This window comes from Mobula hypostoma, chromosome 21 (assembly GCF_963921235.1).
Source record: "Mobula hypostoma chromosome 21, sMobHyp1.1, whole genome shotgun sequence".
Taxonomy (NCBI): Eukaryota; Metazoa; Chordata; class Chondrichthyes; order Myliobatiformes; family Myliobatidae; genus Mobula; species Mobula hypostoma.
The window spans coordinates 15,043,578-15,057,382 of NC_086117.1; the positions used below are offsets into that span (position 1 = coordinate 15,043,578).

A 13,805-nucleotide genomic window follows, 5' to 3' on the forward strand; every position below is an offset into this window, starting at 1 on the left:
TTGGGATGTTGGTGTTACAGGCAATATGTTATCCTTTCATGTCACAAGTTCCGCTTCCTATTGCATGGAATAATATTTCCTAAGCTTCTTACAATCCTACTACTTTCCAATCCTATGCCCAATTTAACTTGTCAAGGTCTCACATAATTTTACACCCCAATTAAATTTACCCCCAAATCAAACTTGCCCCCAAATCCCCTTTGTTCCATTGAAACCTACCATTGTCTAATCAGCTTGCCCCCGAAACTATAATTCTGTAGTCTGATGACATAAATTTCATCCCCATGCTTTCTTGTGCTATCGCATCTTTTATATAATGAGGTAGCCAGAATGGCATGCAACACTCAAACTGTGACCTGGCAAATGTCTTGCGCAGTTCTAACCTGACCACCTTGCTCTTGTGATCTGTGCTTTGAGCAATAATCTTGTATGTTTTCTTAACCAGGACATTTACCTTTCCTGCCACTTTCAGCAGTCTGTGGTTATGCATTCTAAGATCCCTCTATACTTCCTGGTATCCTTCCTTTTGTTGGGAATTCCCTTGGGTTGATTACCTCCCAAATGCATTAAATTGACTTAAATTCTATTTATTAAATTTGTGCCTACTTAACCAATTCATTGATATCTCCTGCAGCACTGACCCATCTTCCTCTCTGTCATTGCTTATTTTGGTATTGTCAGTACATTTCTTATTTATAGCCCTACATTTAAGTCCAGCTTGCCCATTCACACCATGACAAGAAAACATCTTTATATGATTATACAGTACAATTGCTAGCATTAAAAAAACAATATTCTCATTGCTATGGATCTATGCACGGAAGTGAAAAAGATTAACCAGATCCTGCTGTAATTATAATTGAATTTGAGAAGAGCAAACATGAAACAAATACTAAGCTCCCATCCAGCTATTGAAATTTTCTATACACTGCAGTAACCTGGCTTCAAATTCCAAGATTATAATTCTCTAACCACAAAGCCCAAACTTTGAGCTTTTTTTTAATATCATATGTCATTCTTGTAATTTAATGAAGCTGCTATACTGGTGTGAGGCAGTAAAAGCTGACAGAAGTGTTTGAGAGTTGATGTGACAAGCTGAATTGTTGAAATAATAAAATAGCTTGAAACTTTAACCAAGCTATACTGCTTCAGTTTTGAAGTTTATAATTATTTGTTCCTTCCTGCATTTCATGTAGCAATGTATTGCTTATTAAATTAAATTTACTTATTATGTTTTGAAGAGTAGATCTTTCTGTTGCTGTGTGTTTTTATGAGTGGGGAGATCATCCACTGCAGAACATTCATCTCATGTAAATATTTATTTTAATAAGCTACATATTTTTCCATATATATAGAAAACATTTGAAAGAAAATGCATTTTTCATTCTCTATATAATTAAAATTGATATATTCCCAGAGTCCAATATCAATGAATTACAGCTGGTCTCATGAATATAGTAAAGAGACCTGATAGAGTAAATGACGATAAAGCATTATTGATGTGTTAATACTTCTTTGGATATTACTGAACATTGCATTTTATGAAGTATTTAATGAAAATTGCTGGATTGTTGTAAGTGCCCCTCTAGTTCCAGATGTCCTTCAGCTCACCCTACTTAAAAGTAACTCTAGATCCAAACCATGTGTCTATCTCAGTTGTAGCACTACCAGTATGTTCAAATAAAAAAAACTGAATCGATACCTGGCATCAACCTGCTTGCCAAATCCCAGCATTATTAAGTTGCTCCCAGCCCTGTCAACTTTACAAAATCCTCACAAACCTCTGGCATCTAATGTCTACTGTGGGAGAATTGTCCCCCAAAATGATCAAGCAACATTCTGCAAAGTCTTGATTCTGATTGCACCAGATTCCACGTTTGCAATCCCATTACTCAGCTTGTCCCATTAGGATAGATCTACCAAAGGTGGACAATAGTGTACTCGTGAGACGGAGTAGTCCGTGTTGTCCTCAACATTGACTCTAGCCCCAATGAAGTTGCATGGTACAAAATAAGTTATGGACCAGAAAATCGTCTTCTGATCATCGCCTGTCATTCCTCAGCTGATGAAACTGCCCTCCACGTTAGACCAAAAAGCACTTAAAGTAGCAAGGATACAGACTGTACTCTGGGTGGGACTCTTCAACGTTGATCACCAAGCACCATCACAGACTGAGCATGCCAAGTCCCAAAGGATGTTGCTGACAGACTGGAACCAAAATGAGAGAGAAGCCTACTTGATCTTGCCCTTGTGTATCTGCCAGTGGTAGATTGAGCTGTCTAAGATCTCCTTGTGGAGGCAAAGTCCTATCTTCTCCTTTCAATCAGATTATATGACATTAGCTCCAGGAACTATCATTAGCCGCAGAAATATTCAATACCACAATCTGTACCCACGTGGTCCAGCATATCCCTCACTCTTCCATGACCACAGAAATAGAGAATAAGCCTTGGTTCACTGAGGAGTGCAGAAGAATGTGCTAGATGCATCACCAAGCAGACTTCAAAGTAATGAAGTGCTAGCCAGCGAAACCGCAGTGCAGGACTACTTGCGAGCTGAATATCGTGTAATAATTACAGTTAGGTGATCCCACAATTGATGGATGAGTTTGGAGTTCTTCAGGTCCTATTAATCTAGTTGCAAATAAAGGTGGATGACTGAAGCGTTAATGCATTAAGGAAGAGGAGTCAGTAGAACATGTAGTTCTGAGTTGCAGGAAGTATGGGATACAGAGAGAGATGATGAGAAATAATCTAAGAGAACTGGGGGTGCAGGAATTCACATTAAAAGGGTTGCTGGGCATGGGTGAGAGAGCACAGGTTAGGGTATTTTTAGCTTTCTTAAGGGGTACAGGGGTTTTTTATAGGATATGATGGATAAGCAGGAATAGGGTACTAGGATGGCCAAAGATGGGAGAACGAAGTGTAGGTTAGGGTATGTGTGGGTGTGTGATTGGATGAAGGGATTTAGAATGCAAGTCTATTGCACGCTCCAGAGCAGAAGGTGGCGGTAATGCACCATTAAGTTGGGTGCCAACTGCCATAAAACAAGACGAAGAAGAAGAGAAGAAGTGTTAATGGTTGAAAGAAGCTCCAAGACCTTCCCCATCCTGAACATGTGAATGGTAATCATGTTCAGCCAAAAGTACTAAACAGATTATCCGTTTTGGCTTCTTCCTGTAATTATCACTTTCACAGAAGGTAGTCTCTAGCCAATTTAATTTACTCCATACGATGTCAAGAAATGGCTGAGAGCCCTATAAGTAGCAAATTTTATGGGACCAAACAGCAGTAATAGTACTGAATATCTACTCTCCAGAGCTAGCTGTACTTCTTGTCAAACTGTGCTAGTAGAGTTCCAAAACTGTTATCTACTCAACAGTGAAAAATATTGCCCAGGTACCTCCTGTCCACAAAAAACAAGATAACCCCAATATCTGCAATACTACCCAAAAAGTCTGTACATTCAGCAGCAGTGATGAAAGCTATCTTTGAAAATGCAATAAATGGGCACTTACTCATAGAACCTTAGTTTGGGTTTTCCTTATGGCCACTTGGCTCCAAACTTCATCACCAGCTTGGTCCAAACATGAACAAGGAGCCATGTTCCAAGGGTGAGGTGAATAATGACTGCCTTTAACATCGAGGCAGCACCTAGAGTGGTAGCAAGGAGTCCTGATTAAACTGAGGACGACGCACATCAAATGGAGAACACTGCCATGTCTGGAGTCGTAACTTGCACAAAGAAAGGTGGTTCTGGGAGGTCAATCATTGTAGTCAGATGACCTCACTGCAGGAGTTACCCAGATATTATCCTAGGCTTGTCCAACTTCAGCTGCCTCATCAATGGCTTTCCTTCAGGTCAGTAGTAGGAATATCTGCAGGTTGATACACAATGTTCAATTCTATTGCAACTCTTTGGTAAGTGAAGCATTTCATAGCTGCAAGTGGCAAGATCTGGGCAGCATTTGGAAATGGGTTAAGTGGCAAGTAACATTTACTCCACAAAACCGTCAAGGAATGAACATCTTCAACAGGAATCTAACCACCTACACTTGACGTTTAGTGGCACCACCATCAGCAAATTCGCATCATCAAGAGGGTTCCTGTTGACTGCAAATTCAGCTGAATCATTCACATATATATTGTGACTACAAGAACTGGTCTGGCAGCAACTGACACCCAAGGCTTTGTACCATCTGGCAGGCGCAAACCTGTGATGGATTGCTTTCTACTGGTTTGCATCAGCACAGCACCAACAACTATTAAGAAGCTTGTCACCATTCAAGGCAGAGTGGCCTGCATGATTGGCTCTCTGTCAAGTATCCAAAATATCCATTTGCTTCCACCAGTGGAGCTGCAGTGTGCGCTGTTACAAAATGCACTACACTTACTCACTCAGGCTGTGCTGCGCCTCTCAAACCCACCACCTCTACCACCAAAGAAAGAAAAGATAGCAATCAATGAGAACATCATCACCAGCAGGTTCCCCTCCATTGTCCTGGCCAGGAATTATGCTGCTTCTCCTTCACTGTGTCTAGGTCTAAAACTTAGAACTCTCTACCCTGCAGCTCTTTGGAAGTTCTTCACTAGTAAGATTGTAGTGCTCATCACTGACTTCTCAGGGGCAATTATGAAGTTCAGTAATACTCTGATCCTGAAACTGAACAGGTACAGTATAAAAATGAAGTGATTTGGTTTACTATTCATATATCCATTATGATGCAGTTAAACCTCCGTCACGTTTTATTTTGGTTCACAATATTAATTGGAGATTAGTGCTAAACCTTCCATGAATACCCTTTTATTTTGAGGATCTCTTAACTGTTTTCTTTTCCCTCCCTGACCGTGAAGGAATGTGGATAAAATAATAACAAAGCAACAAGTTAACTTTTTGTTCAGTAGGTAGCTTTACCCAGCCATGAACTGTATTCTTTATGGTGAAATAATTGAGATTTTGAATTCCCATACAGGCTATCAAAGAATGTTTTACTTCTGGGGTGGGGGGAATGAATTATCCAGTGACTACCAAAATTACTCTTAAACCTTCTCTATTGTTTCCATTTCATAGCGTTCTCACGGACCGTATGCAGTTGTCATTGTACCAACCAGAGAGGTAAGTTTTTTTTTTACAATGGTTTTATTGGGTCTCTGAATTAGATTGTGATTTTTTTGTTTGTTTGTTGACCTCAGTCTGCCTTAGTGCTACCAGTTGAAATGGAGGTATTGCAAGGGTGGCTACATCTAGCAGAAAGCCTGAATCCTACCCTGAGAAGCACCCAAACTGTAGCATCGTGCGCTCTTTCGCTTCATGCATCTATCCTAAAATTGTTACAGCGTAGAAGACTATTCAGCCCTTTGAGTACAAGCTTCTTATATGTAAGAGCCATCCAATTAGTCCCACTGTCCTGGTCTTGCCCTCCTAGTCCTACTAGTTATCCAACAGATTTTGTCTCCACTACTGTGCCTGAAGGTGAATTCTATACACTAACCACTAAAATAGGCATTTTCCCATGTCACCTTTTTCTTCAGATCTTTTGCCAAAACCTTCATTCTGTCTCCCTTTGTTTTGACACCTCAGCTTATGAGAATACTTTATCTGCTTTGTCTACTCTTCGTGATTTTAAATGTTTCAATTAATTCCCTTATGACCTGCTCTTTTCTAAGATGAACAACCCCCACTCCTCCTGTCTGTCCACATAATTGAAGTCCCTTATCCCTGAAATTATTTAGGTATGTTTCTTTTGGAGATTTCTAGAATTTAAAGAGTGGCAGCCAGAACTGGATACAATACTGCAATGTTGACCTAACTTGTGTTTTGTCAGGTTATGTAGTGACTTCCCTACTATTGTACTCAATGCCTTGCTTAGTAAGCTCATGGGTATCATATGATTTTTTTTTTAAATCACATTCATACCCTATATTGCTACTTTCAGTGAACTCTGGACAGATATGTCTGGATCTCTGTTGTTGATCCTCTAGTAGAATTATGCATTCTAGTTTATATAGCCCATCCTCAATCTTCCTACCAAGTGTAACACTCCACTTTGCATTTAAATTCACCTGCCCTTTTCTCCCAGTTTTTCTGTATGCGCTTGAAGTCAAGTATTGATCTCCTTGCAGTTTACTTTGCCTTCAAGTTTTTGTGTCATTTACAAATTTGGATATAGTGGAGACCCGGGTCCAAATCATTATTATTTATTTACACTCAGTGGCCACTTTATTGGGTACACCTTCCTAGAAACTGGGTAGGACCATCCACTTTAAAGTTTCATAAGTTGTGTGTTCAGAGATGCTCTTCTGCACACCACTGTTGTAATGCGTGGCTATTTGAGTTACTGTTGCCTTCTGTAAGCTTGATCCAGTCTGGTCATTCTCCTCTGACCTCTCTCATTTCAAGTTATTTTTGCCCACAGAATTGTTGCTCACTGGATGTTTTTTGTTTCTTTTTTCCTCGCACCATTCTGTGTAAGCTCTAGATACTGTTGTGCGGTAAAATGACAGGAAATTAGCAGGTTCTGAGATGCTCAAACTACCCCATCTGGCACCAGCAATCATTCAACGGTCAAAGTCTCGTTAGATCACATATATTTCCATTGTGATGTTTGGTATGAACAACAACTGAACCTCTTGTCCATGTCTGTATGCTTTTGTGGTGCATGGAGTTGCTTCCAAATGATTAGTTGATTATATATTTGCATTAACAAGTAGGTGTACAGGTCTAATAAAGTGGCCACTGTGTGTATAAATAAATAAATAAATCAGTAATTTTGGCATTGACCCCAGAGCAATTTCAGTATATCTACCAGTCCAGCATCTATTCACTCCTATTGTGTCTTGTTACTGAGCCAATTTTTTATCCGCCCTGCTACACCCCCGCTAATACTGTAGCCTGCAATCTTGATGACATTCTGTGGACTCAGTCTATCTGAATGAAATTAATCTGTTAATATGAGGAAATAGAGCTGTGAACCTGCACTCATCAAGCAGTGACCTCCGATCTGCATTCAGCAGAGGGTATTTGATTATGTCCTACCATTTTGTTCCCTGCAGAAGGGTTTCGTGCAGTAAGATTAACTGATGCTATCATTGAAAATACTGTTAAAAAGGTCACATTTAGCAAGAGCATTCAACTTTGTCTTTTAAGAAGTTTAAAGTGAAGAGACAATTTGCATATTCTGAGTCATTAGGCCTTAGCAATTTGTTTACTTTCTCTTTAGCTGGCCCTGCAAAGCTTTGACACTCTGCAGAAACTGATCAAGGTAAGGTAATCTGAATGACTTCCGTACCTTGTTGGGAATTTTTTTTTTTTGAAAAGATCATGCATGCCATTAGGAGATTGTGTGACAATAAAGATAGAAAGAACACTTAAGAAAATTGTAGAGTAAGGAGCCAGGGAAGGAGAAGCATGTATTGTTCAGATGTTGCCATTTGTTTTCCTTGTTTATCCCATCTTTGCCAATACTAAGATTGTATTAAAGGTTGTAAACTATTATGAATTTTGCCACAACTGTGAAATCTGATTGACTGATACTACATGGTGCAGAAGTAAATAATGGACAAAGTATATCTATCTTCTGCACCTTATTTTCCCTGTACAACCACCAGCCCTATATCTGGTTATACAACTGTGCATTGTTCCCCATAGCTGGTATCATGGAAACGATCATTTCAAACACTGTTCTTTATGAATGTTTATTATAATTACAGTGTGAATTAATATTCAGATAGCCGGTTTGGTCGCCGGCTGCTCGACCACGGTTTTCAGTCGGGCGCCGGACACTTGGAGAGATTTGGTGGGGGGCGGGCGCCCGGCACTCGGCTGGGGGCCGTGGTCAAGTGGTCGGCAACTTGGCCGGCTCCCCCACCGGACTTAGTCTGGTGAGGAGGGTGTGAGGACACCCAGCAGGACTAAAAACAACAAGACCTGACAAAGGGTGGATGAGCTCCTTGTGAGCCAACGGCCATCTTCCATGGAAGAGATTAAAGCCTCACCATTTATCTACGAATCGTATGCTATGCACTTAGTTAGAAGAGACATGCTGAACTCGGGCACTGCACCGTGTGCCTGGACCTGCCCAAGGCCTCTGCCTAAGGAAGGGCCGAGCTCGAAGAAGCGGCCGCGGCTGGAGGCCGACACGGGCTCGGGCTCGAATTTGGCGGGGGCAGCGGCGGGCGGTACCAAGGCGGCCAGCGAGAACAAGCTGGAAGAGAGGCTGCCCTCGGTGCTGTCACAAGATCGAAGAAGCTGGAGGTGCATAGCCACCAACCCCAGATTCTGGACGGCACCCACTGACTGACTGACTGAGAGATAATTAAGTGCCAACTCCATTCTTGTTATCATCTGACATTAATATGATATGCGAAACTATTATATGTCTCCACACCCATTCCCCAGATTAATTGAGAACTAAAGTTTTCAATCTGGTACCTAGTCATACAGGTTGTCAATGTTTCAAGCTTCATTATTTTCCAATATATCAAAATGGAAAGTTTAATCTTGTTTACTTAAGATGAGTCGACCTACAAACTTGAGAAAAGAGAAACAAGTTCTTTGTCTTCTCGTGATAGTTAGCTCACTTTTCTGGTATTATCCCTTAGATTTTAATTGCATTCTCTCCAGTATCTCATATAGTGATCAGAATTATATCCTGTTCAACCAATATGTGTGCAAACTTATTTATTTCTTTCCTATTGTGATCTATGCCACTGCTTACAGAACCAGTGCCAATTAACTAAACTAAACAGATTGTAAGGTTTTGTGATGACTCTGTTGAACAACTATATCATATGTTTTTTTTTCCCACCTAATAGCCATTTATGTGGATTGTGCCAGGAGTGCTGATGGGAGGAGAAAAGCGAAAATCTGAGAAAGCCAGGTACACTAGCCACATTGGTATGTAGAGTCAAGGTGTTGATGGAGAAATTATGATAACTGCAGAGAGTTGTGGACACAGCTCAGCACACCATAGGAACCTGCCTCCCCTCTATGGACTCTGTCTGTACTTCTCGCTGCCTCAGTAAAGCAGCCAGCAACATCAAAAGCCCCAACCACCCCAGACACTCTCTGGTCTCCCCTCTCCCATCAGGTGGAAGATACAAATACCTGAAAGCACAAACCGCCAGGCTCAAAGCTTCTGTTCCACTGTTATCAGATTTGTATCAGAGAGATCCTTTGTATTATAAAATGGACTATTGACCTCACAATCTTCTTTGTTTTGATCTTGCATTTTATTGTTTACCTACACTACACTTTCTCTATAGGTTTTGTACTTTATTCTGCATTGTTATTGTTTTACAATTTTCTACCTTAATGCATTGTATAATATATTTGATCTTTCTGAACAGTATTCAAAACAGTGCATTGTATCTTAGTACAGGTAACAATAATAAACCAACATCAATACCAATCACTAATTGAATGGATAATTCAAAGATTGGTGCTTTCTTGTTCCAGGTTACGTAAAGGTATAAATATTCTCATATCAACTCCAGGACGATTGGTGGACCACATAAAAAACACAAAGAATATTTGCTTTACCCATGTACAATGGCTAATTATTGATGAAGCTGACAGGTAAATGATCTTGTGTGTCTGTTCTTTTCGGTAGAGATTTATTTTGCATTTGTCGCCGAGGGAGGATAGAACTTGCGTGTTAAACTAAAATGATTTATTGTGATTGTACATTTTTTTTACTAAAATGGGTTATTAGAGATCTGATCCAGTCCTTTGTTGGTATAAGTAATCATTTTGGGTTAGATTTTTAACAATGTCTGAATCCTTCTAAACAACATAATATGTAATGGGAATGATTTGTCTTTTAATGTTTGCTATGGTGAGGTTGTGCAGCTATAAAATTTTCTTAAAAATATATACTTTTGTAGGTATGTTTTGCAACCACTAGATGTCTCTATTGTATTTGACAGTGCAATTCTTGAGAAACCCATTTTTATGGAGGGGTGCTTTGGTAACTAATTATATTATTTGAAATAAGTGAGTTGCAAACTAATTGTCATACATCAGACTTTAAATTTCGATACCTTAACTTGCAGTCTGGTGTTCTAGAAGTGCCATTTGGCTCCATCTAGTATTGTTACTTAGCATCCTATTGAAAGCCCAAAAAGTATTATTTATGGAAGAAAAAGAATTATTGTTGTGTGCCCTAATGAAGGGTCTCTGCCAGAAACGTTGACGGTTTATTACTCTCATAGCTGAGTTCCTGTAGCATTTTGTGTCTGCTATTAGGTGTTCTTCTCTCTGTCGACAGATTGCTGGACCTGGGTTTTGAGAAGGATATCACTGTGATTCTGAATGCTCTAAATGCTGTAACTATGAAGAGGCAAAACGTTCTCCTCTCTGCCACCCTAACGGACGGTGAGATTTTGGATCTTGCTTTAAAAGTTTTTAACTCTGTGTTCTTAAAAGGGGTAATGTGTGATTCTGCTGTTGCATGCCATTAGTTTCAACATACAGCACCAGTATTAGCTCTGATTCTATTTTAAGTTTAAACTTGCCGCCCATGCAATATGGATTTTGCTTTCTTCATTGTTGCTGAGTTAAAACCTAGAACTCCCTCCCTACCTTAAGAGACTTGTCATTTGTACTGTAGTAAATGGGTCATTATCAACACTTCCTGAAGGCATTTAGTGATGGGCAGTAAATACTTGGCTTTTATTTCTTGCCTGTCCCTTGCATCACCAGAATGAATATGGGCAGATGGATTGTACTCTTTCATGGTGTGGTACTTCATACACATTGCCATTATGGGAATCATTATCAGTACTGTGAAGTAAAACCTACTAAAATATCACACTCCATTCCGATATGTCGATCCATGGCCACAGTCAGGTTAGAGGAACAACACCTTATATTCTGTCAGGATAGCCTCCAACCTGATCGCATGAACATCAATTTCTCAAACTTCCAGTAATGTCACCCCCCCCATCTTCACCATTCCCCATCCCCTTTTCCCTCTCCCACCTTATCTCTTTGCCTACCCATCACCTCCCTCTGGTGCTGCTCCCCCTCTTTCTTCTATGGCCTTCTGTCCTCCCCTATCAGACTCCCCCCCCCCCCACCTTCTCCAGCACTGTATCTCTTTCATCAATCAACTTCCCAGCTCTTTACATCATCCCTCCCCCTCCCGGTTTCACCTATCACCTTGTGTTTCTCTCTCTCTTCCCTTCCCCCACCCCCACCTTTTAACTCTACCCCTCTTCTTTTTTTTGCCAGTCCTGCTGAAGGGTCACGGCCCCCAAAATGACGACTATACTCTTTTCCACAGTTGCTGCTGGCCTGCTGAGTTCTTCCAGCATTTTGCGTGTGTTTCTTTTAAAATATCATATGGTTTTACAAGCCCTGGCATTCAGCTTTTCTGAATTGATCTGATACATTTCAGTTCTGATTTAAGAAATGTTATGTTATATTAAATTGAAACTTAAAAGAAAATAGAATGATATACAGTTCTCTGCAAAAGTCTTAGGCACCGTAGATTTTTTCATATGGCCTTGGACAGAACCCTGATCTCAACATCATCAAAGCTGGGATTGCCTGGAGAGACAGAAGCAAGTGAGACGACCAAAGTCTGCTGAAAAACTGTGGCAGGTTCTTCTAGATGCTTTGAACAACCTACCAGCCGATTTTCTTATAAAACTGCATGACAATGTACCAAAGAGAATTTATGTCGTTTTAAAGGAAAAGGGTGGTCACAGCAAATATTGATTTAATTGTTTATTGTTCACTGCTCTTTATAATAATTTTTTTGATATTTAGGAACTTTTTATTAATTTAAAAGCATCGTTGCTTTACAGAAGTTTTTTACATATGCCTAAGACTTTTTTTTTACAGTGCTGTATTCTACTCTGTGAGTTTTTTGTTGATTGCTGTCACTTTTAAGATTTTTCTCCCCTGCCCCCCTGAAGCAGTGCATTTGACAGAGTTTAAGAAATTATGTACATTATTGATTACTTAAAGCAAAGGCAAAATGTTAGAATTTTTTTCCCTGAAGCCTTCTAAATGATCTGTTTCTACCCTAGGAGTGAATCGATTGGCTGGAATCAGTTTGAAAGAGCCAGTTAATATTAACATCACTGAAACTAACCAGTCCACAACTGAGTTTGCGGCAAAAAAATTAAGCACTGATCAAGTGAATATCAGTAAAGATTCCAATAGCTATTCAATTCCAGAACAACTTCAACAGTTTATGGTGCTAGTTCCAAGCAAACTGCGACTGGTCACGCTTTCAGCATTCATTCTCCAAAAATTCAAGGTAAAATTTGTTTCAAAATAAGCTGGTGTCCTGGTTATTGTTAAAATGGTAATAACAGGAGGTTTGGACTGGTAATCCAGTATACATGCACTCAGTAGCCACTTCATTACGTACACCTGTACACCTCACTAATGCAAATATCTATTCAGCCAATTGTGTGGCAGCAACCTAGTGTGTAAAAACATGAAGACATGGTCAACAGGTTCAGATGTTGTTTAGACCAAACATCAGAATGGGGAAGAAATGTGATCTAAGTGACTTTGACTGTGAAATGATTGTTGATGCCAGACGGGGTGGTTTGAGTATCTTAGAAACTGCTGATCCCCTGAGGTTTTCATGCACAACGGTCTCTAGACATGCCATGAGCAGCAGCTCTGTGGACGAAAACGCCTTGTTAATGGGAGAGATTAGGGGAGAATGACCAGACTGGTTCAAGCTGACAGGAAGGTGACAGTAACTCAAATAACCATGCATTGCACCAGTGGCGTGCAGAAGAGCATCTCTGAACACACATGTCAAGCCAGTGGCAGGAGACCACACCAGGTCCCACTCTTGTACCTAACAAAGTGGCCACTGAGTGTATTCCACCCCAAACGCTTGAATTATTTAGAACGACATTAAAATTCCATTCAGATTTCCAATTTTGTCCAGCTTAATGCCAACTGTGTTAAAATTTGATTTCAAAGCCATTACTTTGAGGAATGAATGGATATTGTTGGCTTTTCTTATGCAAAACCTTTGCCAATGACAACTAATGGAAACTGCACTTGCTTCCCACCATGCTTGATTTCAAGTAATTCATTTTGTTCTTTTCAGATTGGAAAGAAACTGAAAATGATCATATTTTTCTCCAGTTGCGAGTCTGTGGAATTTCACTACAACCTTTTCACAAATGCCCTTACTTCATATTCTGACAGCAAGGAGCAAAAACAATTACCTTTCTCAGCTTGTAAGATGCTGTTTCTGCGATTGCATGGGAACATGGAACAGGAGGTGAGTGTGCTGCTATTTATGTGTTGAGGCTTGAAGGAACTGACACCTGACATTAGGAAATGATTTAACTTTTGCCTCCTTTGATTCCCTCACTATCCAACACCATTCAGTAACCCTGGCAGTTTCCACAACCTCTGCCTGTGCTACTCTTGAAACAGCTGCTAAGAGCCATGCAGAAGTACCATGGTTGCTTCTAATATTTATCACCCAGACTGCATGGGTGAGATCAGAAACTCTCTGTGTGGGGAACCGCAGGGAAGAAGCATCATGGTAAAGCGTGTGATGTGCATCAGCAGGTCGCCAGACAGCCATTGGATCTCACTTAAATGGTTGCAGAAAATCCCCAGTTATTGAGACTTGCTGCTTGTTGGCTAGACTGGTACAGGGAAAACCTCAGAGTATTGCAGAGCTCTGTCTCTGGCAGGTGAAGGAAATCACTGCGAGAGGACAGGATGTGAAATTATCCTATCCCACAAAATAAAAAGCTTTGTACTTTAAAACTGCCAAAGTTGCATTCACCCTTGTAAAAAGCTGAAGTATGGCT

General features: G+C 40.2%; 1 protein-coding gene across 2 annotated transcripts in view; it reads left to right on the forward strand.

The window, feature by feature from the left end:
* Window positions 1-13,805, forward strand: part of ddx31 (DEAD (Asp-Glu-Ala-Asp) box polypeptide 31) — a 131,302-nt gene that overhangs the window by 14,670 nt on the left and 102,827 nt on the right. For both annotated transcript variants that reach the window (XM_063073476.1, XM_063073477.1), the window contains exons 7-13: window positions 5,071-5,115; window positions 7,220-7,261; window positions 8,814-8,878; window positions 9,457-9,576; window positions 10,268-10,374; window positions 12,036-12,268; window positions 13,085-13,261. In XM_063073476.1, coding sequence (XP_062929546.1) covers window positions 5,071-5,115; window positions 7,220-7,261; window positions 8,814-8,878; window positions 9,457-9,576; window positions 10,268-10,374; window positions 12,036-12,268; window positions 13,085-13,261 — 789 coding nt within the window. The remainder of the gene's footprint in view (window positions 1-5,070; window positions 5,116-7,219; window positions 7,262-8,813; window positions 8,879-9,456; window positions 9,577-10,267; window positions 10,375-12,035; window positions 12,269-13,084; window positions 13,262-13,805) is intronic.